Source organism: Salvelinus alpinus, chromosome 9 (genome assembly GCF_045679555.1).
Source record: "Salvelinus alpinus chromosome 9, SLU_Salpinus.1, whole genome shotgun sequence".
In the NCBI taxonomy this organism is placed as follows: domain Eukaryota; kingdom Metazoa; phylum Chordata; class Actinopteri; order Salmoniformes; family Salmonidae; genus Salvelinus; species Salvelinus alpinus.
This window is the reverse complement of record NC_092094.1, coordinates 14,245,215-14,273,005: the sequence shown is the minus strand read 5'-3', so window position 1 is coordinate 14,273,005 and position 27,791 is coordinate 14,245,215. Positions and strand designations below refer to the sequence as shown.

At 42.4% G+C, this 27,791-nt stretch overlaps 1 protein-coding gene across 1 annotated transcript in view; it reads left to right on the top strand.

The window, feature by feature from the left end:
* LOC139584352 (solute carrier family 23 member 2) overlaps positions 1–27,791 on the top strand; it is a 78,472-nt gene that overhangs the window by 14,884 nt on the left and 35,797 nt on the right. Inside the window, exons 4-5 of the mRNA XM_071416072.1 lie at positions 2,918–3,089; positions 14,917–15,098. Coding sequence (XP_071272173.1) covers positions 2,918–3,089; positions 14,917–15,098 — 354 coding nt within the window. The remainder of the gene's footprint in view (positions 1–2,917; positions 3,090–14,916; positions 15,099–27,791) is intronic.

The following is a 27,791-nucleotide window of genomic DNA, read 5'->3' as shown; positions in this document are numbered from 1 at the left end:
AATTTATTTTAAATGTATTTGGCAAAGATGTATGTACACTTCCGACTTATGTATACACTGATTGTACAAAACCGCTGCACCACTCGGGCTCCCGAGTGTGTATAGGCCAGTGTATAGGCCTCAGTGTATAGGCCTCAGTGTATAGGCACAAGGATGTATAAATGCAAACACATGTAGGAGCCTACTTTAGATGTACATGCATGCTTGGGTAGACACGCAATCGTGCACACATCTGAATCCAAACAGAGATCTGAAACCAAACAGACATCTGAACCCAAACAGCGATCTGAACTTAACAAAAAACCTTCTCTAAACTCAGCAAAAAAATAAATGTCCTCTCACTGTCAACTGCGTTCATTTTCAGCAAACTTAACATGTGTAAATATTTGTAAGAACACAACAAGATTCAACAACTGAGACATAAACTGAACAAGTTCCACAGACATGTGACTAACAGAAATGGAACAACGTGTCCCTGAACAAAGGGGGTGTTTAAATCAAAAGGACCAGTCAGTATCTGGTGTGGCCACCAGCTGCATTAAGTACTGCAGTGCATCTCCTCCTCATGGACTGCACCAGATTGACCAGTTCTTGCTGTGAGATGTTACCCCACTCTTCCACCAAGGCACCAGCAAGTTCCCGGACATTTCTTGGGGGAATGGCCCTAGCCCTCACCCTCTGATCTAACAGGTCCCAGATGTGCTCAATGGGATTGAGATCCGGGCTCTTCGCTGGCCTTGGCAGAACATTGATATTCCTGTCTTGCAGGAAATCACACACAGAACGAGCAGTATGGCTGGTGGCATTGTCATGCTGGAGGGTCATGTCAGGATGAGCCTGCAGCAAGGGTACCACATTAGGGAGGAGGATGTCTTCCCTGTAACGCACAGCATTGAGATTGTCTGCAATGACAACAATCTCAGTCCGATGATGCTGTGACACACCGCCCCAGACCATGACGGACCCTGAACCTCCAAATCGATCCCGCTCCACAGTACTGTACAGGCCTCGGTGTAACGCTCATTCCTTCAATGATCTATGCGACTTCGACCATCACCCCAGGTGAGACAAAACTGTGACTTGTCATTGAAGAGCACTTTTGCCAGTCCTGTCTGGTCCCGCGACGGTGGGTTTGTGCCCTTAGGCGATGTTGTTGCCGGTGATGTCTGGTGAGGACCTGCCTTACAACAGGCCTACAAGCCCTCAGTCCAGCCTCTCTCAGCCTTTTGCGGAAAGTCTGAGTACTGATAGAGGGATTGTGCATTCCTGGTGTAACTCGGGCAGTTGTTGTTGCCATCCTGTACCTGTCCTGCAGGTGTGATGTTTGGATGTACCGATCCTGTGCAGGTGTTGTTGCACATGGTTTGCCCATGCGAGGACGATCAGCTGTCCGTCCTGTCTCCCTGTAGCTCTGTCTTAGGCGTCTCACAGTATGGACATTGCAATTTATTGCCCTTTCACGCAGATGAGCAGGGAACCTGGGCATCTTTCTTTTGGTGTTTTTCAGAGTCAGTGGAAAGGCCTCTTTAGTGTCCTAAGTTTTCATAACTGTGACCTTAAATGCCTACCGTCTGTAAGCTGTCAGTGTCTTCATGACTGTTCCACAGGTGCATGTTCATTAATTGTTTATTGTTCATTGAACAAGCATGGGAAACAGTGTTTAAACCCTTTTCAATGAAGATCTGTGAAGTTATCTTTGAAAGACAGGGTCCTGAAAAAGGGACGTTTCTTTTTTTGCTGAGTTTATTTCCATCTAGGTAATCCTTTTGGAAATATCTGTCTCCAGTTCTAAGTAAAGTAAAGTTCCAGACAGCTTAATGCCCTAATGTACAGTATAGTGAGGACAGGGTTAGGACCTGGGCCTACCACAGTTTAAGAATGATTCCTGTCCAAAGCCTTATGTTGAGTTTCCATGAGTTAGAGCTGAAGAGCCCAGGTGCAGATGCAGGATTGGTCAGTATGGAATTACATAATATATATTATATTATAAGACTAGACAATCACCCAGATGAGTCTATCACAGCCCAGCAGTTATGTATCATAAACATAACATAATAGCAACCTTATTTATTTAAGCTGGTTTGAACTAATACGTGTACCCTCTAGTAGTATACGGTAATGACACTGAATATGCACTGAGTATACTAAACATTAGGAACACCTTCTTAGTATGGCATTGCAGTTCTTGATACAAACCAGTGCGCCTGGAACTTACTAAAAGCACTTCAATACTTGTCTTGCCCATTCACCCTTTGAATGACACACATACACAATCCATGTCTCAATTGTGTGTCAAGGCTTAAAAATCCTTCTTTAACCTGTCTCCTCCCCTTCATCTACACTGATTGAAGTGGATTTAACAAGTTACATCAATAAGGGATCATTGCTTTCACCTCGATTCACCTGGTCAGTCTTTCATGGAAAGAGCAGGTGTTCTTAATGTTTTGTACACTCAGTGTATCTCAACTGTTGTAAGACCAAAATGGGTTGGTTGTATAAGGCTAAAACTACTAGACCAGGGATGCATCCACTGGAATAAATCAGGCAAATAGGCACCTACAGTAGCTACCCAACCAGCTACCCAACCAGCTACCCAACCACCTACCCATTTCAAGGAAGCTTATCGTTACTATACATCCTTTCTTGGCTCCAGATATCAGGAATCATTCCGTGGCCATTGAGATGACATTGGGATAATATTGGGTATGTCGTGATCGAGTGAACTTGAGCTTCTTTGACAATCTGCATCTATACACCTTTAGGTCAAAGGTTAGCTAAACTCATCTAAAAGAGTCCAGGGTAGTTGTACTCTTCTAATCTTAAATCTTATTTGCTACCAGGCAGACCACTGGTAGATGAACCAGACCATTCCATCCTTAACCCATGCATGCTACTGGTTGCCTCTTTCTTTCCACAGGTTGCCAATCCTCCAGGGGGGTACCTTTAGCTTCATCACCCCCACCCTGGCCATACTTGCTCTGCCTAAGTGGCAGTGCCCTGACCCTAGTGCCATGTCCCAGCAGCTTCAAAATGCCACTGGCTCCCTGCTAATAGACTCTGATGAGGTGTGGAAGTCACGCATGAGAGAGGTATGTTTGCGGTCTAGATCCAACAAGTGATATACAAAAAACCTCCTGAACTAATATCACATAGCAGTATAACTCAAGACTAAATGTAAAAAAAATAATTGTCGGGAGTAAGTGATATATTGCTAACACACTGTCTGAACTCATGTCCATACCACTCAGGACACTAAATCAATTGTACTAAGTGTCGATAGCACTTTACATCCAGCATCCAGGTATAATGGTTTGACTTATGACTTATTAGAATATGTTATGTCTCTCCATGCATGAAATTGTCAACTGTCTCAAACTGAGGCTCCTGAGTGGTGCAGCGGTCTAAGGCACTTCATCTCAGTGCTAGAGGCATCACTACATACCCTGGTTTGATTCCAGGCTGTTTCACAACTGGGTGTGATTGTGTGTCCCATAGGGCAGCGCACAATTGGCCCAGCGTGGCCCAGCGTGGGTTTGGCTGGCGTGGCCCAGCGTGGGTTTGGCTGGGCCCAATTGGTTTGGCTGGGGTAGGCCATCATTGTAAATAAGAATTTGTTCTTAACTGACTTGCCTAGTAAAATAAAATAGTTGGGTGCACTTTCATTAAATTGTGCACCTAGCAAAATATTGTTTGGCTAGCGATGTTTCTGAACTGTACAATGTCAGGAAAGGGGGTACATAGTCATTTGCATAACTGAATGCAGCCAACCGAAATGTGTGTTCCGCATTAATTAATACAACCCCTGAATCAGAGCGGTGGGGGGGCTTCTTTAATCAACACAATCGGCGCCCGGGGACCAGTTGTTGTTGGGGTTAACTGCCTTTGCTCAGGGCCAGAAAGGCAGATTTTTCCACCTTGGCTACATGGGATGGCAGAATTTGCTAAACAAATGGCCTCCCGATTGATACAAATCATCATGATATCATTCTGCCAGGTAGGCTTACTTCGCAGCCGCCATTTAATGCAGAATTGGCTAAACAAATGGCCTCCCGATTGATACAAATCATCATGATATCATTCTGCCAGGTAGGCTTACTTTGCAGCCGACATTTAATGCAGAATTGGCTAAACAAATGCCCTCCCGATTGATACAAATCATCATGATATCATACTTTGCAGCCAATAATTAATTGGGAAGATTTTTGGGTAAAGCCTTCAGAAATGTTCACTCAAACAGCACCCAATGTAAAAAAAACAATGTAAAAAAACAATGTAGTTGTTTCAACTAATTATTATTAAGTAACTGGTTCCACAGGCTTTTTTTTTGTTTACTCAACTTTTTGGTCCAAGTGTTACCTAAACAAATATGTCCTAAACTTAGCTCCAACTTGAGAAAACATAGGCAAAGAATCTGTCGACTTAAAATGATGTGTTTGCTCAAATTGTCTCATATGTTCATTTAACTCGAAATGATTATCTGAGCATCTTACCTAAAAATGGCTGCAGAAGTAGTTACACACACAGTGCTATTAATAACATACAATACTTTCAACTTACATGATTACATTGTGCATGTTCATTTATACAGTAATTCATGTTCAACATGTCCTCACCTGGGATTTGAACTCACAACCTCTTGGTTCACAGCAGTCCAATCTTCCTGCTACACCACCATGTCTGTGTCAATGACTGATTTCACCTGTATTACTACACTTTGCACAGCAAAGTAAATCTCAGCTCTGTTAAAAATACACTCAAGATAAACTATTTTATTTATCATTGTGATTAAGGAGTACAAATTAAACAGAGTAATATGACCCACCAACATTAGACAACTATAACTAAAAAACTACAATTGCTGAAATAGGTCGTGTAAATCAAATCAATGATGAGAGAATAGTCCGATGAACTGATAATTGACACAGACATGGTGGTGTAGCTGGAGGATCGAAGTTCAAATCCCAGGTGACGACATAATGAATAATAGTTAGTGTGTAAATGAACATGCACAATGTAATCATGTACGTCAACGTGTGTCAAATATGTATGTTGAAAACATTATATGTTAAAAGCATTGTGTGTGTTTGTAACTAATTCCACAGCCTTTTGTAGGTAAGATTCACAAATTATAATTTCTAGTTGAATGAGCATATGAGACAAGTTGAGCAAACACATCATTTTAAGTTGACTGAATTTTTGCCTACGTTTTCTCAAGTTGGAGCTAAGTTTGTGCCAACAATGGTAACACTTGGACCGAAAAGTTAAGTAGGCTGGGCTGTGGAACAAGTTACTTAATAATAATTAGTTGAAACTATATTTTTTTTACAGTGCATGATGACTGAATTGCGCATGGCAAAGATTTAACGAATACTTCAGACCAAACTTTTTTAATACCTGGTTTGCATACCCATTGTTGCCTTAGTTAGCATTTACTGGTAGATATCATAAGTTGAAACGTCTTTCCTACCCTACCTAGCCGTTCAATTCTGTGAGCTGCCTCATGCCACAACCAGTTGAGAGCTGCAGGCTCTTGCTGCCTGATATTCCGGTGAAACTAGCTATGTGTGCCTGGTGCATGTGAATATAGTTTTACATTTACATTTAAGTCATTTAGCAGACGCTCTTATCCAGAGCGACTTACAAATTGGTGCATTCACCTTATGATATCCAGTGGAACAACCACTTTACAATAGTGCATCTAACTCTTTTAAGGGGGGGGGGTTAGAAGGATTACTTTATCCTATCCTAGGTATTCCTTAAAGAGGTGGGGTTTCAGGTGTCTCCGGAAGGTGGTGATTGACTCCGCTGACCTAGCGTCGTGAGGGAGTTTGTTCCACCATTGGGGTGCCAGAGCAGCGAACAGTTTTGACTGGGCTGAGCGGGAACTGTACTTCCTCAGAGGTAGGGAGGCGAGCAGGCCAGAGGTGGATGAACGCAGTGCCCTTGTTTGGGTGTAGGGCCTGATCAGAGCCTGAAGGTACGGAGGTGCCGTTCCCCTCACAGCTCCGTAGGCAAGCACCATGGTCTTGTAACGGATGCGAGCTTCAACTGGAAGCCAGTGGAGAGAGCGGAGGAGCGGGGTGACGTGAGAGAACTTGGGAAAGTTGAACACCAGACGGGCTGCGGCATTCTGGATGAGTTGTAGGGGTTTAATGGCACAGGCAGGGAGCCCAGCCAACAGCGAGTTGCAGTAATCCAGACGGGAGATGACAAGTGCCTGGATTAGGACCTGCGCCGCTTCCTGCGTGAGGCAGGGTCGTACTCTGCGAATGTTGTAGAGCATGAACCTACAGGAACGGGTCACCGCCTTGATGTTAGTTGAGAACGACAGGGTGTTGTCCAGGATCACGCCAAGGTTCTTAGCACTCTGGGAGGAGGACACAATGGAGTTGTCAACCGTGATGGCGAGATCATGGAACGGGCAGTCCTTCCCCGGGAGGAAGAGCAGCTCCGTCTTGCCGAGGTTCAGCTTGAGGTGGTGATCCGTCATCCACACTGATATGTCTGCCAGACATGCAGAGATGCGATTCACCACCTGGTTATCAGAGGGGGGAAAGGAGAAGATTAATTGTGTGTCGTCTGCATAGCAATGATAGGAGAGACCATGTGAGGATATGACAGAGCCAAGTGACTTGGTGTATAGCGAGAATAGGAGAGGGCCTAGAACAGAGCCCTGGGGGACACCAGTGGTGAGAGCACGTGGTGCGGAGACAGATTCTCGCCACGCCACCTGGTAGGAGCGACCTGTCAGGTAGGACGCAATCCAAGCGTGGGCCGCGCCGGAGATGCCCAGCTCGGAGAGGGTGGAGAGGAGGATCTGATGGTTCACAGTATCAAAGGCAGCCGATAGGTCTAGAAGGATGAGAGCAGAGGAGAGAGAGTTAGCTTTAGCAGTGCGGAGCGCCTCCGTGACACAGAGAAGAGCAGTCTCAGTTGAATGACTAGTCTTGAAACCTGACTGATTTGGATCAAGAAGGTCATTCTGAGAGAGATAGCAGGAGAGCTGGCCAAGGACGGCACGTTCAAGAGTTTTGGAGAGAAAAGAAAGAAGGGATACTGGTCTGTAGTTGTTGACATCAGAGGGATCGAGATAGTTCACATGCTTTGCGATTGTGTAGGCTACTTTGTACATTATTTCTCTATTGAATTACATAATTGATACGGCGTATACCTCTGCTATACTACTTTTATACGCATCAGTGGAGATTAAGAATATGAGTATGAGTATATGCAATGCCCAATTACATTTTTGGGGGTATACTGTACATCTTAATATACCTGGGTATATCCCCCACTACAACTCTGTATGTACTGTGTCTATATCCAATAGTGAGTGCTAAAAAGCTAACCAACTGTCTGAAATGACTCATATCCAAGAAACCCAGGACTCTAAATCAAACTGTATTTTCTTTCACTGAGTTTCTTTAGTTTACCTGCTTACACTTCTGACTGTAAGACTTTAAGAATTCTATATGTATCCTCAGCTGCACTTGTCACAGAGCATTTCAGATATTTTAGCCCTCATCAGGTATGAGTCACTGCCTCTTAAATAAGCCTTAAAAGTCATTAGAAACTACACCTAGTCCTCAAGGGAGGCCCTTGCAAATATACTTGACACCGACAATGTTAAGGCTTAGGTAAGATTAATTACCTTAAATAGTTTGCAATTCATTGCCTGCGTGCTGTGTGTTTACTGCTTCACCCAAAATATTTGATTGAAAACATTGGTAGTTTAGCGAAGACAAGTCTGGACAGTAATTCCACCCAATACATCTTTACACATTGACAAGACAGGTTTTATGTGTTTTTTTGTTTTACAATTCACAACACACCCTAAAACATTCAACCTAAAACGTTCACCCTAAAACGTGTTGATAGATGTTTATAGTGAATGTTGATGGATGTTCATAGGGAATATTGATTGATTTTAATAGGTGTAACAGATGTTATCGTACTTCGTAACCCTTGCGTTGTGTTTTTAAAGAAAGGAATGCCCAGCCAGCAGCCCCAGTTGCTTGGTATTTATTCTGACAATAGAAGAACATTACAGTGCATTCGGAATGTACTCGGACCCCTTGACTATTTCAACATTTTGTTACGTTACAGCGTTATACTGAAATGTATTAAATCGTTGTTTTTCTTCATCAATCTACTCACAATTCCCCATAATGACAAAGGGAAATGTTTCAAATATATATAAAAAAAAAGTAATATCACAAGTATTCAGACCCTTTATTCAGTACTTTGTTGAAGCACCTTTTGGTAGCGATTACAGTCTTGAGTCTTGGGTATGAAGCTACAAGCTTGGCACACCTGTATTTGGGAAGTTTCTCCCATTCTTCTCTGCAGATCCTCTCAAGCTCTATCAGGTTGGATGGGGAGCAAGGGTGCACAGCTATTTTCATGTCTCTCCAGAGATGTTTGATCGTGTTCAAGTCTGGGCTCTGGCTGGGCCACTCAAGGACATTCAGAAACTTGTCCTGAAGCCACTCCTGCGTTGTCTTGGCTGTGTGCTTAGGGTCGTTGTCCTGTTGGATGGTGAAACTTCGCCCCAGTCTGATGTCCTGAGTGCTCTGGAGCAGGTTTTCATCAAGGATCTCTCTGTTTTCATCAAGGATCTCTCTCCTCCGTTCATCTTTCCCTCGATTCTGACTAGTCTCCCAGACCCTGCCACTGAAAAACATTCCAACAGCATGATGCTTCCACCATCATGCTTCACCGTAAGGATGGTGCCAGGTTTCCTCCAGACGGGACGCTTGGCATTCAGGCCAAAGAGTTCAATCTTGGTTTCATCAGACCAAGTTTCTCATGGTCTGAGAGTCCTTTAGGTGGCCAGGTTAGGAGAGGGTTTGGACGGGGAGCTTTACTTGGCTCATCGCGCTGTAGCGACTCCTTGTGGCGGGCCAGGTGCCTGCAGGCTGACCACGGTCGTCAGTTGAAAGGTGTTTCCTCCGACACATTGGTGCGGCTGGCATCTGGGTTAAGCGAGCGTGTTTTAAGAAGCGTGGCTTGGCGGGTCATGTTTCGGAGGACTCATGACTCGACCTTTGCCTCCCGAGCCTGTTGGGGATTTGCAGCGATGAGACAAGATTAAAATTGGGGAGAATGTGTACTTACGGACCTTTTTTGGTACCCTTCCCCAGATCTGTGCCTCGACATAATTCTGTCTCAGAGCTCTACAGACAATTCCTTTGACCTCGGAGCTTGGTTTTTTCTCTGACATGCACTGTCAATCATGGGACCTTATATAGACAGGTGTGTGCCTTTCCAAATCATGTCCAATCAATTTAATTTACCGCAGGTGGACTCCAATCAAGTTGTAGAAACATCTCAAGGATGATCAATGGAAACAGGATGCACCTGAGGTCAATTTCGAGGCTCATAGCAAAGGGTCTGAATACTTATGTAAATAAGGTATCTATTTTTTTTTATACATTTGCAAACATTTCTAAAAACCTGTTTTCGCTTTGTCATTATGGGATATTGTGTGTAGATTGTTGAGTTAAAAAAAACCCATTTAGAATAAGGTTGTGACTTAATAAAATGTGGAAAAAGTCAAGGGGTCTGAATACTTTCTGAATGCACTGTAGATGTGCAGGACAACAGGATGTTGATGGCTGTAGATTCGTGATTCGTCGCATGCATGTCAATATAAGACTGGGTATTTTGTAATCAAATGTCATAACAATGACAAAATACAATAAATGTAAACACCTGACGATAGACACAAGGAGGCACATTAGATAACAGTATGTTGTAGATTCATGATTAGTCTGTTAGCATGGAAATAACTGTGCATTAGCAGGGAGTTTTGGTATTTGGTATTTTGGTATTTTATTAGGATCCCCATTAGCTGTTGCAATAGCAGCAGCTACTCTTCCTGGGGTCCACACAAAACATGAAATATAATACAGAATGACATAATACAGAACATCAATTGTCAAGAAGAGCTCAAGGACAGAACTACTTACATTTTTTTAAAGGCACACGTAGCCTACATATCAATGTAGACACACAAACTATCTAGGTCAAATAAGAGAGAAGCTTTGTGCCGCGAGGTGTTGCTTTATCTGTTTTTTGAAACCAGGTTTTCTTTTTATTTGAGCAATATAAGATGGAAGGAAGTTCCATGCAAAAAGGGCTCTATATAATACTGTACGCTTTCTTGAATGTGTTCTGGATGTGGGGACTGTGAAAATACCCCTGGTGGTATGTCTGGTGGGAGAATTGTGTGTGTCATAGCTGTGTGTAAGTTGACTATGCAAACAATTTGGGATTTTCAACACATTACTGTTTCTTATAAAAAGAAGAAGTGATGCAGTCAGTCTCTCCTCAACTCTTAGCCAAGAGAGACTGTCATGCATAGTATTTATATCAGCTCTCTGATTACAATTAAGAGCAAAATGTGCCGCTCTGTTCTGGGCCAGCTGCAGCTTAACTAGGTCTTTCCTTGCAGCACTGGACCACACGACTGGACAATAATCTAGATTAGACAAAACTAGAGCCTGCAGAGCATCTCTTTATTACGGCCAGACCTCTCGCCATCTTTACAACCATTTAATCTATTTGTTTTGACCATGACAGTTTACAATCTAAGGTAACGCCAAGTAATTTAGTCTCCTCAACCTGGTCAACAGCCACACCATTCATTAGCAGATTCAGCTGAGATCTAGAACTTAAGGAATGATTTGTACCAAATACAATGGCCTTAGTTTAAGAGATGTTCAGGACCTGTTTATTACTGGCCACCCATTCTAAAACAGACTGCAACTCTTTGTTAAGGGTTTCAGTGACTTCATTAGCTGTGGTTGCTGATGTGTATATGGTTGACTCATCAGCATACATGGACACACATGCTTTGTTTAATGCCAGTGTCAGGTCATTGGTAAACAAATAAAAGAGTAGAGGCCCTAGAGAGCTGCCCTGCGGTACACCACACTTTACATGTTTGACATTAGAGAAGCTTCCATTAAAGAAAACCCTCTGAGTTCTATTAGATAGATTGCTCTGAATCCACGACATGGCAGAGGTTGAAAAGCCATGACACATACGTTTTTTCAACAACAGGTTATGGTCAATAATATCAAAGGCTGCACTGAAATCTAACAGTACAGCTCCCACAATCTTATTATTATCAATTTCTTTCAACCAATCATCAGTTATTTGTGTCAGTGCAGTACATGTTGAGTGCCCTTCTCAATAAGTATGCTGAAAGTCTATTGTTAATTTGTTTACAGAGAATTTGTTTACCATCACCCCTGGTGAGACAAAACCGCAACTCGTCAGTGAAGAGCACTTTTTGCCAGTCCTGTCTGGTCCAGCAACGGTGGTTTTGTACCCATAGGCGACGTTGTTGCCTACAAGCCCTCAGTCCAGCCTCTCTCAGCCTATTGCGGACAGTCTGAGCACTGATGGAGGGCAGTTGTTGTTGCCATCCTGTACCTGTCCCGCAGGTGTGATGTTTGGATGTACCAATCCTGTGCAGGTGGTGTTACACGTGGTCTGCCACTGCGAGGACGATCAGCTGTCCGTCCTGTCTCCCTGTAGCGCTGTCTCAGGCGTCTCACAGTATGGACATTGCCATTTATTGCCCTGGCCACATCTGCAGTCCTCATGCCTCCTTGCAGCATGCCTAAGGCACGTTCACACAGATGAGCAGGGACCCTGGGCATCTTTCTTTTGGTGTTTTTCAGAGTCAGTTGAAAGGCCTCTTTAGTGTGCTAAGTTTTCATAACTGTGCCCTTAAATGCCTACCGTCTGTAAGCTGTTAGTGTCTTAACCGCCGTTCCACAGGTGCATGTTCAATAATTGTTTATGGTTCATTGAACAAGCATGGGAAACCGTGTTTAAACTCTTTACACTGAAAATCTCTGAAGTTATTTAGATTTTTACAAATTATTTTTGAAAGTCAAGGACCTGAAAAAGGGACGTTTCTTTTTTTGCTGAGTTTAGATCGATGAGGACAAAAAACTGTTTAATCAATTTTAGAATAAGGTTGTAACCTAACAATATGTGGAAAAAGTCAAGGGGTCTGAATAATTTCCGAAGCCTTCAGAAAGTATTCATACAGTACCCCTTGACTTATTCCACATTTTGTTGTGTTACAGCCTGAATTCAAAATGGATTGAAAAAATAATAATTCTCACTCATCTACACACAATACCCCATAATGACAAAGTGAAAACACGTTTTTAAAAATGTTTGAACATTTCTAGATAATTTAATAAATAAATAGCTCATTTACATAATTATTAAGACCCCTGAGTCAATACTTTATAGAAGCACCTTCGGTGTTGATTTCTGCTGTTAGTCTTTTGGGGTAAGAGCCTTGCACACCTAGATTGTACTATATTTGCCCATTATTTCTTATCCTTCAAGCTCTGTCAAGTTGATTGTTGACCATTTCTAGACAGCCATTTTCAATTCTTGCCACAACCGAATTAAGTCAAAACTGTAACTAGGTCACTCAGGAACATTCAAATCAAATCAAAGCAAATAAAATCCAACTTTATTTGTCACAATGCACCGAATACAACAAGTGTAAACCTTACTGTGAAATGCTTACTTACAAGCCCTTAACCAACAGTGCAGTTGAAGAAGAGTTAAGAAAATACTTACCAAATAAACTCAAGTAAAAAATTATAAAAGTAACACAATAACCTAACAACAATGAGAACATATACAGGGGGTACTGGTACCGAGTCAGTGTGCGGGGGTACAGGTTAGAGGTAATTTGTACATGTAGGTAGGGGTGAAGTGACTATGCATAGATAATAAACAGCGAGTAACAGCAGTATACAAAACTGTAATAGTCCGGTGGCCATTTTATGAATTGTTCAGCAGTCTTGTGGCTTGGGGGTAGAAGCTGTTAAGGAGCCTTTTGGTCCTAGACTTGGCGCTCCGGTATCAATGTTGTCTTGGTAAGCAACTCCAGTGTTAATTTGTTAGAAAGCAGACTGAACCAGGTTTTCCTCTGGGATTTTGCCTGTACTTATACCTGTATTCCTTTTTCTTTTTATCCTAAAAAAACTCCTTAGTCCTTGCCGATGACAGGCATACCAATAACATAATGCAGCCAGCACTATGCTTGAAAATATGAAGAGTGGTACTCAGTGATTTGTTGTGTTGGATTTGCCCCAAACATAACACTTCATATTCAGGACAAAAAGTTAATTTCTTTGCACAATATTTTGTTCAGTATTGCTTAAGTGCCTTGTTGCAAACAGAATGTACTGTATATGCTTCCTTCTTTTCACTCTGTCATTTATGTTAGTATTGTGGAGTAACTACAATGTTGTTGATCCATCCTCAGTTTTCTCATATTACAACCATTAAACTCTGTAACTATTTTAAAATCCACATTGGTCAAATCCCAAAGCAGTTTACTTCCTCTTTGACAACTGAGATAGGAAGGACACCTGTATCTTTGTAGTGACTAGGTGTATTTATTTTATATTTAACTAGGCAAGTCAGTTAAGAACAAATTCTTATTTACAATGACATCCTAGGAACAGTGGGTTAACTGCCTTGTTCAGGGGCAGAACGACAAATTTTTAACTTGTCGGCTCAGGGATTTGATCTTGCAACATTTCGGTTACTAGTCCAAAGCTCTAACCACTAGGCTACCTGCCGCCCCGTATTGATACACCATCCAAGGCCTAATTAATAACTTCACCATGCTCAAAGGGACATTCAGCGTCTACTTATTCTTTACATTTTTTTAACACATCTACCAATCGGTGCCCTTCTTTGCGAGGCATTGAAAAACCTCCCTGGTCTTTGTTGTTGAATCTGTGCTTGAAATTCACTACTTGATTGAGGGACCTTACAGATAATTGTATGTGTGGGGTACAAAGATGGGGTAGTTATTCAAAAATCATCTTAACCACTATTATTGAACACGGAATGAGTTCATGCAACTTATCATGTGATTTGTTAAGCACATTTTTACTCCTCAACTTATTTAGGCTTACCATGAAAAAGGGATTCAATACTTATTGACTCAAGAAATTTCAGCTTTTAATTTTGTATTAATAAAAAAAAATTATACTAACAAAATTCCACGTTGACATTATTGTGTGTAGATCGACGTGTAGATCGACGACACAAAATCTCAATACAATAGAAATTCAGGCTGTAACAACACAACAAAATGTGGAAAAAGTAAAGGGGTGGGAATACTTTCTGAAGGCACTGTATATACATCAGGACATGTACATAGTGAACTCGTATACATTGTAAATACGTAATTAGAATGCACGATTTTAGAACGTGACCTACCACTTGCATGTCAATATCAGACTGGGATAAATTGAAGCTTGCAATCGCCCCCTATCTGTAAGCATGACCAATGGCGAAAACGTTTCACAGGGATGCTGGCCCATGTTAACTCCAATGCTTCCCACAGTTGTGTCAAGTTGGCTCAATGTCCAGTGGGTGGTGGGCCATACTTGATACAAACAGGAAACTGTTGCGCTGGAAAAACTCAGCAGCTTTTCAGTTCTTCACACATTCGAACCAGTGCGCCTGGCACCTAGTACCATACCCCGTTCAAAGGCACCTAAATATGTTGTCTTGTCCATTCACTCTCTGAATGGCACACATACTGTACACCATCCATTTCGCAATTGTCTCAAGGCTTAAAAATCTTTATTTAACCTGTCTGCTTCGCTTCATCTACATTGATTGAAGTTGATTAATAAGTGACATCAATAAGGGATCATAGCTTTCACCTGGATTCACCTGGCCAGTCTATGTCATGGAAAGAGCAGGTGTTTCCAATGTTTTGTACACTAAGTTTATTTCTGCAGTGGCAAGTGGAAACATAACCAACCCTCTTACATAGGAAATACATTAGCTTCCAGAGAATAAAGCTAATCCAGTCTCATGCTAATCTCTTTGCCTTGTCATTCACAGATCCAGGGGGCCATCTTGGTGTCTTCCCTGCTCCAACTGGTACTGGGCTTGTCAGGTCTAGTGGGTCTGGTGCTGAAGTTTATCGGGCCCCTGGCCATCGCTCCCACCATCAACCTCATTGGCCTCTCACTCTTCATAGAAGCCGGGAAGAAATCTGGGGCCCACTGGGGAATAGCTGCCCTGTGAGTAAAAGGCATTTTGCAATATTCCTGTCAAAACTAACTTTCACTGTTGTTGTATATTCAATGGAGGAGTGCAGAGGTTTTGAACAGGTTGCTCGAGGCTTCACTTGGCGCCACAGCACTCAATGTTCAGATAATTTGACACTTGTTCTGTGACCAATGGAACCTTGAGGCGAGCAAACCATTAATAATAAGAGGGGCCTGACAATGACCAAGCCTTCTTGTAGGTCTATAGACGCTCTGTTTTTGTAGCCTTTTGAATGCAAAACCAAATATGTGACCGATCGGCTCGATTCTGTCTTATGTTGCAATTTTTTTTATTGTGCTTTTTACATTGGATAAAAGTAGAGACTCAGAGCTAGAAAATTTTATATCATACACTACAGTTGAGGAACAATGAGAAAGTAATTCTGCTTGAAAAGTTGATAAACTTTGAGAAAATTGCCTGTGAATTTTTGAGTACACCTACTGGAGAGCTTTGTCTACACCCATTCAGCATCGTTCCCACCCTCTTAAGCCTTAACCCCACCCATCTCTTTCACATATAAGGCCATGTGCAAAACAGAGTGAGTACGGTAGTGTACTAAACTATCACGTTTCAGGTAAGACCCAGATGCAGACAGTGTCGAAGTAACAACTGTTTATTACTAGTACAGGGGCAGGCAAAACGACAGGTCAAGGGCAGGCAGAGGTCGGTAATCCAGATAGGGTGCAAAAGATCCAGAACAGCAGACAGTCTCAGGATCAGAGCAGGCAGGGGTCAATAATCTAGTGTGGTGCGGCAAAGTACAGAACCAGCAACACGTGCCAGTATTGTGGAAAAACTCAATAATTATACCAATTCCTAAAGCATCTAATCCCTCTGTGCTGAATGACTACCGCCCTGTCGCCTTGACATCCTTAGTAATGATATGCCTTGAGAAAATTGTGAAAAGTCATATTCTCAGTGTCACCCAGAAGCTTCTCGACCCATTTCAGTTTGCCTATCAGCCTAGCAGAGGAGTTGATGATGCCATTCTTACCCTCCTTAACATGGTCTATAGACATCTAGAGGGTGCCAAATCCCATGTCAGGGTTCTGTTTGTTGACTTTTCTTCTGCTTTCAACAAAATCCAGCCTAACATTCTGGCACAGAGACTCATTTGGGACTTCTCCATAGATGGGGGGCTGGTTTTGTGGCGGTTGGACTTCCTGAGCCAGAGGTCACAGCGAGTCAAAATAGGTCCCCACGTGTCGGATATACGCAATACCAACACATGCTCTCCTCAGGGATGTGTTTTGTCCCCACTCCTGTACATATTGTACACTAATAGTTGTACTAGTTCCCATACTGACAGACACCTCTTAAGTTCGCTGATGACACTGCCTTGATCAGCCTGTTGCATGATGATGAGGAACATCATGGCCCGGTCCTAGATGACTTTGTAGGGTGCTGTGTTAACTTTTGTATTGTTTGTTGGTTTGGCAATGCCACTGTCAGCCAGAGAAATATGTTGAGAAGGATTATTACCACAGCAAGCAAGGTAATTGGACAGTCAGGCCTGGATGAGATCTTTAAGGTCAGGGCCCTCCGCAAGGTACTAGGAGTTAAACAGTCAGGCCTGGATGAGATCTTTAAGGTCAGGGCCCTCCGTAAGGCTCACAAAATAATTTTAGACCCAAGCCACCCCATGTACCTTGACTTTGAACTACTCCCCTCTGGGTGCAGGTATAGGGCACCCCTCAGCAGGAAAAACACAACTAGACAATAATTTGTGCCAGGTGTGATATCCCTCCTAAATAGCTCGGGCTAATGTTCCTATCTACTCCGTAAGGCCAGCAGGCTTTAAAAAAAAAAGTTTTATTTCTTTCTTTATTATAATTATATATTTGTTTTTATTGGTATGTAACTGTTATGGAAGTTGTATTGTCGATATTGATTTGTATTTAACTTTAAATGTGTACATGACACTGCAACAAAATTTCCCCATGGGGACAATAAAGTCAGTAAGTAAACAGAATGATCAAAACCGAGAAAAACAGGAACTAGAACAGACAGGAGCAAGGGGATAACCGCTGGTAGGTTTCATGAAACAAAATGAACTGGCAACAGACAAACAGAGAACACAGGTATAAATGCACTGGGGATAATGGGGAAGATGGGCGACACCTGGAGGGGGGTGGAAACAAAATCTATGTAAACTGGAAACCACATATCCCGAGGCTGCATTTATTGTAGCTGGGGATTTTAACAAGGCTAATCTGAAAACAAGGCTCCCTAAATTTTATCAGCATATTGAATGCGCGACCCGGGCTGGCAAAACCCTGGATCATTGTTACTCTAACTTCTGCGACGCATACAAAGCCCTCCCCAACCCTCCTTTCGGAAAATCTAACCATGACTCCATTTTGCTGCTCCCAGCCTATAGACAGAAACTATAACAGGAAACGCCCGTGCTCAGGTCTGTTCAACGCTGGTCCGACCAATCGGATTCCATGCTTCAAGATTGCTTCGATCACGTGGACTGGGATATGTCCCGCATAGCGTCGGACAATAACATTGATGAATACGCTGATTCGATGAGCGAGTTTATTAGCAAGTGCATTGGTGATGTTGCACCCAAAGCGACTATTAAAACCTTCTCCAAACAGAAATCATAGATTGATGGCAGCATTCGCGCAAAACTGAAAGCGCGAACCACTGCTTTTAATCAGGGCAAGGCGACCGGAAACATGACCGAATACAAACAGAGTAGCTATTCCCTCCGCAAGGCAATCAAACAAGCTAAGTATCAATATAAAGACAAAGAAGAGTCGCAATTCAACGGCTCAGACACGAGAGGTATGTGGCAGGGTCTACAGTCAACCACGGACTACAAAAAGAAAACCAGCCCCGTCGCGAACCCCAATGTCTTACTCTCAGAGAAACTAAACAACTTCTTTGCTCGCTTTGAGGACAATACAGTGCCACCGACACGGCCCGCTACCAAAACCTGCGAGCTCTCCTTCACCGCGAGTGAAATATTTAAACGTGTTAACCCTCGCAAGGCTGCCGACCCAGACGGCATCCCTAGCCGCGTCCACAGAGTATGCGCAGACCAGCTGGCTGGTGTGTTTACGGACATATTCAATCAATCCTTATCCCAGTCTGCTGTTCCAACATGCTTCAAGAGGGCCACCATGGTTCCTGTTCCCAAGAAAGCTAAGGTAACTGAACTAAATGACTTCCGTCATCAGGAAGTGCTTTGAGAGACTAGTCAAGGACCATATCACCTCCACCCTACCTGACACCCTAGACCCACTCCAATTTGCTTACCGCCCCAATAGGTTCACAGACAACACAATCGCAATCACACTGCACACTGCCCTAACCCATCTGAACAAGAGGAATACCTATGTAAGAATGGTGTTCATCGACTACAGCTCAGCATTTAACACCATAGGACCCTCCAAACTCGTCATTAAGCTTGAGACCCTGGGTCTCGACCCCGCCCTGTGCAACTGGGTCCTGGACTTCCTGACGGGCCGCCCCCAGGTGGTGAGGGTAGAAAACAACATCTCCACCCCGCTGATCCTCAACACTGGGGCCCACAAGGGTGCGTTCTCAGCCATCTCCTGTACTCCCTGTTCACCCATGACTGCGTGGCCATGCACGCCTCCAACTCAATCATCAAGTTTGCAGACAACAATACAGTGGTAGGCTTGATTACCAACAATGACGAAACAGCCTACAGGGAGGAGGTGAATGCCCTCGGAGTGTCGTGTCAGGAAAATAACCTCACACTCAATGTCAACAAATCAATGGAGACGATCATGGACTTCAGGAAACAGCAGAGGGAGCAGCCCCCTATCCACATCGACGGGACAGTAGTGGAGAAGGTGGAAAGTTTTAAGTTCCTCGGCGTACACATCACGGACAAACTGAAATGATCCACTCACACAGACAGCATGGTGAAGGCAGTGCAACAGCGCCTCAGGAGGCTGAAGAAATTTGGCTCGTCACCAAAAACACTCACAAACTTTTACAGATGCACAATCGAGAGCATCCTGTCGGGCTGTATCACCGCCTGGTACGGCACCTGCTCCGCCCACAACCGTAAGGCTCTCCAGAGGGTAGTGAGGTCTGCACAACGCATCACCGGGGGCAAACTACCTGCCCTCCAGGACACCTACACCACCCGATGTCACAGGAAGGCCAAAAAGTGCATCAAGGACAACAACCACCCGAGCCACTGCCTGTTCGAGGCGAGGTCAGTACAGGTGCATGAAAGCTGGTCACCGAAAAACAGCTTCTATCTCAAAAACAGCTTCTATCTCAGTATGTGTGGCTGCTGCCAACATACTGACTCAAATCTCTAGCCATTTTAATAATTAAAAATGTTATGTAATAAGTGTATCACTAGCCACTTAAAACAATGGCACTTAATATAATGTTTTCGTACCCTACATTACTCATCTCATATGTATTTACTGTACTCTATACCATCCACTGCATCTTGCCTATGCCGTTCGGCCATCGCTCATCCATATATTTTTATGTACATATTCTTATTCATTCCTTTACACTTGTGTGTATAAGGTAGTTGTTGTGAAATTGTTAGATTACTTGTAAGATATTACTGCATGGTCGGAACTAGAAGCACAAGCATTTTGCTACACTCGCTAACCATGTGAGTGACAAATACAATTTGATTCGATTTGAAGTGTCAGGGTGTGACACTAAACAACCAAAGCTTTCAAGAATGGTTTATACTTTGTCTATCGACATGTCTGTACACAGTTGTCTCAGTGACATCATTAATGTTTTTAGGGCTTCCGAGTGGCGCAGCTGTCTAAGGCAGGGCATCTCAGTGCTAGAGGTGTCAGTACAGACCCTGGTTTGATCCCGGACTGTATTACAACTGGCTGTGATCGGGAGTCCCATAAGGCGGCGCACAACTGACTCAGCATCTTCCGGGTTAGGGGAGGGTTTGGCTGATGTATGCCGTCATTGTTAAATAACAATGCATTCTTAACTGACTTGCCTAGTTAAATAAAGGTAAAATAAAAATTAAATTGACATCAAACTTGTCGTTATGAAAAATTATACACAAAAACTACACGCTGCATGACATCAGCAGCCTGGTTTTCCAAAATTGCATAACTGGTGTATTTTAACACCAATAAACCCATCCGTTTAAAAATGTATTTAGTATTATGTAAATCTAGCAAACCAGGCAACTGAAAGCAACTTTCTAAACAATGTTTTGGTTTATTTCTAGCTTGTTAGCTAGCTAACCAACGTTAAGTTAGCTAGCCAACGTTAAGTTAGCTAGCCAACGTTAAGTTAGCTAGCCAACGTTAAGTTAGCTAACCAACGTTAAGTTAGCTAGCCAACGTTAAGTTAGCTAGCCAACGTTAAGTTAGCTAGCCAACGTTAAGTTAGCTAGCCAACGTTAAGTTAGCTGGATAGCCAGTTCAAATAATAGCTATATCATATAGCTGACAATGTCTTAACTTTAGCTCATTTGTATTCATTATTACAGGAAAATAAACTCACAAGATCGTTATTTACAAGTTAATGGCGAGAAAATAGCTTACGGTTGTGACTGTGACAAAATATAAGCAGGGCATTCTACTATAGAATTTTAGAACTTGGACACTGTCTCGTTGGCCTAACGTTATATCCTAATTTGACTTTGATGCAGGTCATGTTGTTCTTCACATTACCGTCTCTGGTATTTGTATTTATTATGGATCTCCATTTGCTGCTGCCAAGGCAAAATTAGGGCAGTTATACAATTTTAAAAACTATAATGAACACGAGGGGAGACAGAGAGCTGGTTTCAAGCAAAGGGCGCAGCAGGTGTTTATTGCAAAGGACCACAGGAGGAGGCAGGTAGCTGGGTCCAGGGCCAGGCAGAAGGTCATACACAGGGGGTCCAAAAGGGCAACAGTACAGGCAGGGAAAAGGCTAGTAATGTAGTCCGGGAGATCAGGCAATAGGAAGATAACAGGAAATCCAATAAGCTAAAGTACAGGGAAGAGGTAAAAACTATCATACACAGGCGACGTAAATCACAGGAAAACCAGAGCTCTGAAAGACGTGTGTCACAAAACAAACACTACCTCAGTGATGGGGTGCAAAGAACTGAACTAAATAGTGTGTGATAATGACATACAGGTGTGTGAACAGGTGATTAGAATTCAGGTGATTGGGATCTGGAGAGTGAGCTGCGTTCAGGGGATCTAGGTGTTTGAGAGTGTGAGCTGGAAAGTGGGCTGGAAAGTGACCTGCGTTCAGGGGATCTACGTGTTTGAGGGTGTGAGTTGGAAGCAGACGTTACAAAAACATTCAAATAAATTCACAGGTTTCACAACACTGTGTGCCCTCAGGCCCCTAGTCCACCAATACCACATATCTACAATACAAAATCCATGTGTACATGTGTGTATAGTGCGCATGTTATCGTGTGTGTGTATGCATGTGTCTATGGCTATGTTTGTGTTGCTTCACAGTCCCCGCTGTTCCATAAGGTGTATTTTTATCTGTTTTTTTAAATCAAAATGTACTGCTTGCATCAGTTACTTGATGTGGAATAGAGTTCCATGTAGTCATAGCTCTATGTAGTACTGTGCGCCTCCCATAGTCTGTTCTGGACTTGGGGACTGTGAAGAGACCTCTTGTGGCATGTCTTGTAGGCTATGCATGGGTGTCCGAGTTGTGCACCAGTAGTTCAAACAGACAGCTCGGTGCACTCAACATGTCAATACCTCTCATAAATACAAGTAGTGATGAAGTCAATCTCTCCACCACTTGGAGCCAGGATAGATTGACATGCATATAATTAATTTTAGCTCTCTGTGTACATCCAAAGGCCAGCCGTGGTGTCCTGTTCTGAGCCAATTGCAATTTTCCTAACTCCCTTTTTGTGGCACCGGACCACATGACTGAACAGTAGTCCAAGTGCGACCAAACTAGGGCCTGTACGACCTGCCTTGTTGATAGTGCTGTTAAGAAGGCAGAGCATCGCTTTATTATGGACAGACTTCTCCCCATCTTAGCTACTGTTGTATCAATATTTGACCATGACCGTTTACAATCCAGGGTTACTCCAAGCAGTTTAGTCACCTCAACTTGCTCAATTTCCACATGATTTATTACAAGATTTAGTTGAGATTTAGGGTTTAGTGAATGATTTTTCCCAAATACAATGCTTTTAGTTTCAGAAACAATTAGAACTAACTTATTCCTTGCCACCCATTCTGATACTAACTGCAGCTCTTTGTTAATTATGTGTTGCAGTCATTTCAGTCGCTGTAGTAGCTGAAATGTATAATGTTCAGTCATACGCATTCATAGACACACTGGCTTTACTCAAAGATTGAAAAAAGTAAGGGGCCTAGACAGCTGCACTGGGGAATTCCTGATTCTACCTGGAGAGGTTGGAGAGGCTTCCATTAAAGAACACCATCTGTGTTTTTTTAGACGGGTAACTATCTATCCAGAATATAGCAGGCGGTGTAAAGCCATAACACATACGCTTTTCCATCAGCAGACTATGATCAATTCATGTCAAAAGCCATACTGAAGTCTAACAAAACAGCCCCACAATCTTTTTGTCTTCAATTTCTCTAGCCAATCATCAGTAATTTGTGTAAGTGCTGTGCTTGTTGAATGTCCTTCCGTATAAGCATGCTGAAACGGAAGGACATTTGTTTACTGTAAAATAGCATTTTATCTGCTCAAACACAATTTTTTCCAAACGTTTACTAAGGGTTGGTAACAGGCTGATTGGTCGGCTATTTGAGCCAGTAAATGGGGCTTTACTATTCTTAGGTAGCGGAATTACTTTTACTTCCCTCCAGGCCTGAGGGCACACACTCTCTAGTAGGCTTAAATTGAAAATATGGCAAACAGGAGTGGCAATATCGTCCGCTATTTTCCTCAGTAAATTCCCATCCAAGTTGTCAGACCCCGGTGGCTTGTCATTGTTGATAGACAACAATAATTTTTTCACCTCTTCCACACTCACTTTACGCAATTCAAATTTTCAATGCTTGTCTTTCATAATTTGGTCAGATATACTTGGATGTGTAGTGTCAGCGTTCATTGCTGGCATGTCATGCCTAAATTTGCTAATCTTGACAATGAAAAAATCATTAATGTAGTCGGTTTTGTGACGAATGAGCCATTTGATACAATGAATAATGGAGCTGAGTTTGCCTTTTTTCCCCAAATTTCATGTAAGGTGCTCCAACGTGTTTTACTATCATTCTTTATGTAATTTATCTTTGTTTCATAGTGTAGTTTCTTCTTCTTTTTATTTAGTTTAGTCACATGATTTCTCAATTTGCATTCCGTTTGCCAATCCATTGTGCAGCCAGACTTATTTGCCATTCCTTTTGCCTCATCCCTCTCAGCCATACAATTTTTAAATTCCTCATCAATCCATGGAGATGTAACAGTTTTTACAGTCATTTTCTTAATGGGTGCATAACTGGAATAAGCAATTTCATAAATGTGTCAAGTGCAGCGTCTGTTTGCTCCTCATTACACACAACAGACCAACAGATATTCTTGACAAACAACATGGGAATCATTACAAAACGTATTGTATGATCTCTTATAGACTATATTAGACCCAGCCTTTGGAATTGTATTTTTCCTAGATATGGCTACTATATTGTGATCACTACATCCGATGGACCTGGACACTGCTTTCAAGCAAATTTCTGCAGCATTAGTAAAGATGTGATCAATACATGTTGATGATTTCATTCCTGTGCTATTTGTAACTACCCTGGTAGGTTGACTGATAACCTGAACCAGGTTGCAGGCACTGGTTACAGTTTGAAGCTTTCTCTTGAGTGGGCAGCTTGATGAAAACCAGTCAATATTTACATTACCCAGCAAATATACCTCTCTGTTGATATCACATACATTATCAAGCATTTCACACATTTTATCCAGATTCTGACTGTTAGCACTTGGTGGTCTATAGCAGGTTCCCACCAGAATGGGTTTAGGCGAGGTAGATAAACTTGGACCCATATTACTTCAACAGTATTTAACATGAAATCCTCTCTAAGCTTTACAGGAATGTGGTTCTGAATATAAATGGCCACACCTCCACCTTTGGCATTTCTGTAGATCTTATAAACATGTATTGCTACCACTGTATCAAAGGTATTATCTAAGTGAGTTTCAGAGATAGTCAGAATATGAATTTCATCTGTTACTAGGAAATAATTGATTTAATGAACCTTGTTTCTTAAGCTATGTTAATGTGGGCTATTTTGCACACTTTTCTTCTGGGATGCTTGCTTGTTTTCATTGCTTTACTGGGAAGCTTAGCAGATGTAGATATGTTCATGTTATTTATGTTCGTGCAGGGTGAGCTGCACACAGTGGACTTCCTACTAGGGCACACCACCTCAGTGCTAACAGTATTACTCTGGTTCATAGGCACATGATTACTGCATACAATAGCTGTAGGATCAGCAAAGGCATTCAGGGCAGTTAGAGGGGCATAAATTAGGTTACTTACATTGTGTCTACCAACGCCCATGGTATAATGTACATTTGCTGAAAATTCATGACAACTCAGTGTCACAATGATAGGGATTAACTGAGCTGGGCTCGGGTCATTGATCATTCATTGTGTCTATAATGCTGTGAAAGGATCCAGGCACCCAAATGATTTGGGTGGATCCCAAACTACTTATAAGATGTGTTTTGTTTCCAAAAGGTATCAAAATTGTCAACAAAAGTTACACCCATGGAGCTGCAATAATCACGCAGCCAGTTGGGAAGAGAAAGAATCTCGCTAAAGCGTTCAATGCCACGATTCAGAGAAGGCACAGGGCCAGATATAATGGGTCTTTTATTAGTGTCTACAGTAACAGAGAGTCATATCCAGTTTCAACTGTTCAGAGCTGCCCTTTATAATGTCATTAAAACCCACATGGACTACAATAGAATTGATTTCCAAGTCGTGACGTGGTACATTCAAGAGCAGCTTAGTAATGTAATTTACTCAAGCTCCGGGATATGACATTGTTTTTGCACCAGGAACGGTCACATTTCTTACCATAGAGCTGCACAAAATAACAGCTGGCGAGAAGGACAAGGAAATCCGCGCTTCACAGGATTCGGAGAACCCTTTATGGACGGGCGAGAGGCAGGATAACCTGAGCCCATTGCTCCAGGCACCTGGTGCAGGCCTCTGACAGATGGAGAAGCCCGCTCGATCCAGAGCAGGGATGGAAGATTGCTGACGCCGACATCGAAATCGTAGGAGTAGGAACTGCGGCCACAGACACAGGTACCCCCAGTGACGAAGGTGCAGGAAGATCAGGCTCCAGGACGGCAAAAATATTAGTTGTGTGTATCCGCTCCGGGCCTCTCGTTTGGAGTGTAGGCCTCTGTTTTCGTCTTCCATGGCTCGTGACATGCGACCATCATTGATTGTCATGCGCCTCTTGCTGTGCTCCTTCGACTCTGCAAAACCGACCAGTTGGGTAACGACAAACAACAAGACGGAGATGCATCCAACAAGCGTGAACGCCGTCCAGGCACCATCGTAGAAAAGGTAAACATTCCACTCTGTGTTTTCTCCAATTTGTTTTGTAGGCTGGCGACCTGCGTTATCAAGGAAGCCACCTCAAGCATATAATCCTCAGCGTCAAACAATTGCCGCATTGGAACTCTGAGTGATCCGGTTTGCCCGGAAACAAAGCATAATAGATACAGCTCCTACAGCGCTGGAACCTTTCATTTATTTCTCCAGACAAACACACACTATATCAAATGAAATCAACGTTTATTTGTAACATGCACAGGATACAGACGGTGTAAACTGTACAGTGAAATGGTTCTTTGCATAGTGGAGTCTTTTATTTAGACATGTAGCTAGCTAGACAATGAGCCATAATCCCAACTCATAACGTTACTACCATGCATGAATCTACAGGTAGCTAAAGCTAACCAACTAGGTTCAATGTTAGCTAGCTAGCTAACATTAGGCTATAACTAGTAATGCAAATGTCTCTGAGATACGAATAATATTACTACACAGATCATACACGTAACGTTAGCTAGCGAGCCAGCCAGCCAGCCAGCCAGTTAACTTTAGCTAGCTAGCTAACAGTACGCCTTAACTTGCAAAGAAAATGACTTTCTGGCAAAATTAGTAACGTATAATATCTGAAAATGTAGCTAGCTAGACTCTCTTACCTGTATACATGGATGAACGCTTCTCCCTCTCTGTTACGGATGCCATGGTTGCCCTTAGTTCGTAAATATAATCCGGAGACAGGTGTTTTTTTGTAGATCTTCGTGATATCTTTAAAAAAGATGCGTTAGAAAGGATTACCTACACATACTGAGCAGCTCATGTTATAGACATGGCAGACCAATCTGAACTCATCTCCCTGCATGTCCAGTCCATCCATTATCTCAGCCAATCATGTATGGCTAGGGTGAAGGTTCCTGACTTTTTTCGTGGCTAAACCAACTAGGCTCATAATTAAAGTAGAAGGCGGACGTAAAGGTAACGTAAAGGTAATGGCGGACTGAACGAAGTTATGTAGAGCACCTCAAGATAAAACATAATATTCGAAATATCTGCTAAATTAGACTAAAATATTAGCACTAAATAATCTGGTGGGTGATAACCTTCAATCTGGATAATAACACAAAACAAATCCTAAGACTAGAGACATTTATCGACAAATATTACGAAAACAAGCAACACCCAAACATGACGGAGAATAAGACAGGGGAACCGAATCAGAAACGAAAACGTGACTCCTCAACCGACACGGATGATCTAATATTCTCAACACCGGCAATGGTAAAGGTCGAAACCGATCTGTTAAAATCAATAAATGACAAACTGGGTATACTTGAATTAGTTAGTAAAGATATAAAAGAGTTGAAGGCAAGCCTAGAGATGAGTGATGAAAAAGCTGCGGCTTTGGAGAAGGAAACACACGCGCTAAAAGGGACGGTCAATAAGATTGAAACCGAAATGAATGAATTTAAAAAGGAGAACAACGTTCTGAAGGAATGCTTACTGGACATACAAACTAGATCCATGAGAGAGAATTTGGTACTTACAGGTATCCAAGAGAAAGAAGGAGAGGTTCCTGAATCTGTAGTTAGAGAGTTCCTTTTTGCAGCTCTTCAGATACCGCGCAAAGTTATCGATAAGATCCAACTTGAACGTGTACACCGCCTCGGACAGAGAGGGCAGAGGTACGAACGCCCAATCGTTGCCAAATTTGCTTCATTTAAAGATAAAATAATGGTTAAAAGCCTGGGTAAAAGACTTGCTGGGACCAAAATTGGCATGAATGATCAGTTTCCGAAAGAAATTGCAGAACGGCGCAAAGTTCTGTATCCAATTTTCAAAGAAAATAGATTAAAAGCGAAACGAGTAGCTCTCGTCGTTGATAAACTATATATTGATAACCAGTTGTTCAGAGACACAAAGATTACTCCATGGTTATTTTAAAAATTACAAAGTTCTCATAGATGAGGAAAATAAACACAATTCAAGCCCGGTTACTGATTGTAACAATACAATACAAAATATAGCTTTTCTATAAATCTTCACATATAACTAATTGAACACAAGCACTATTTCTATATAGTGAAGATAAAAACTAAGTAAACAGAAGGCACAGTATGTGTGGATGGTGTGGTGTGTGTTTATTTTTATTTGTTAT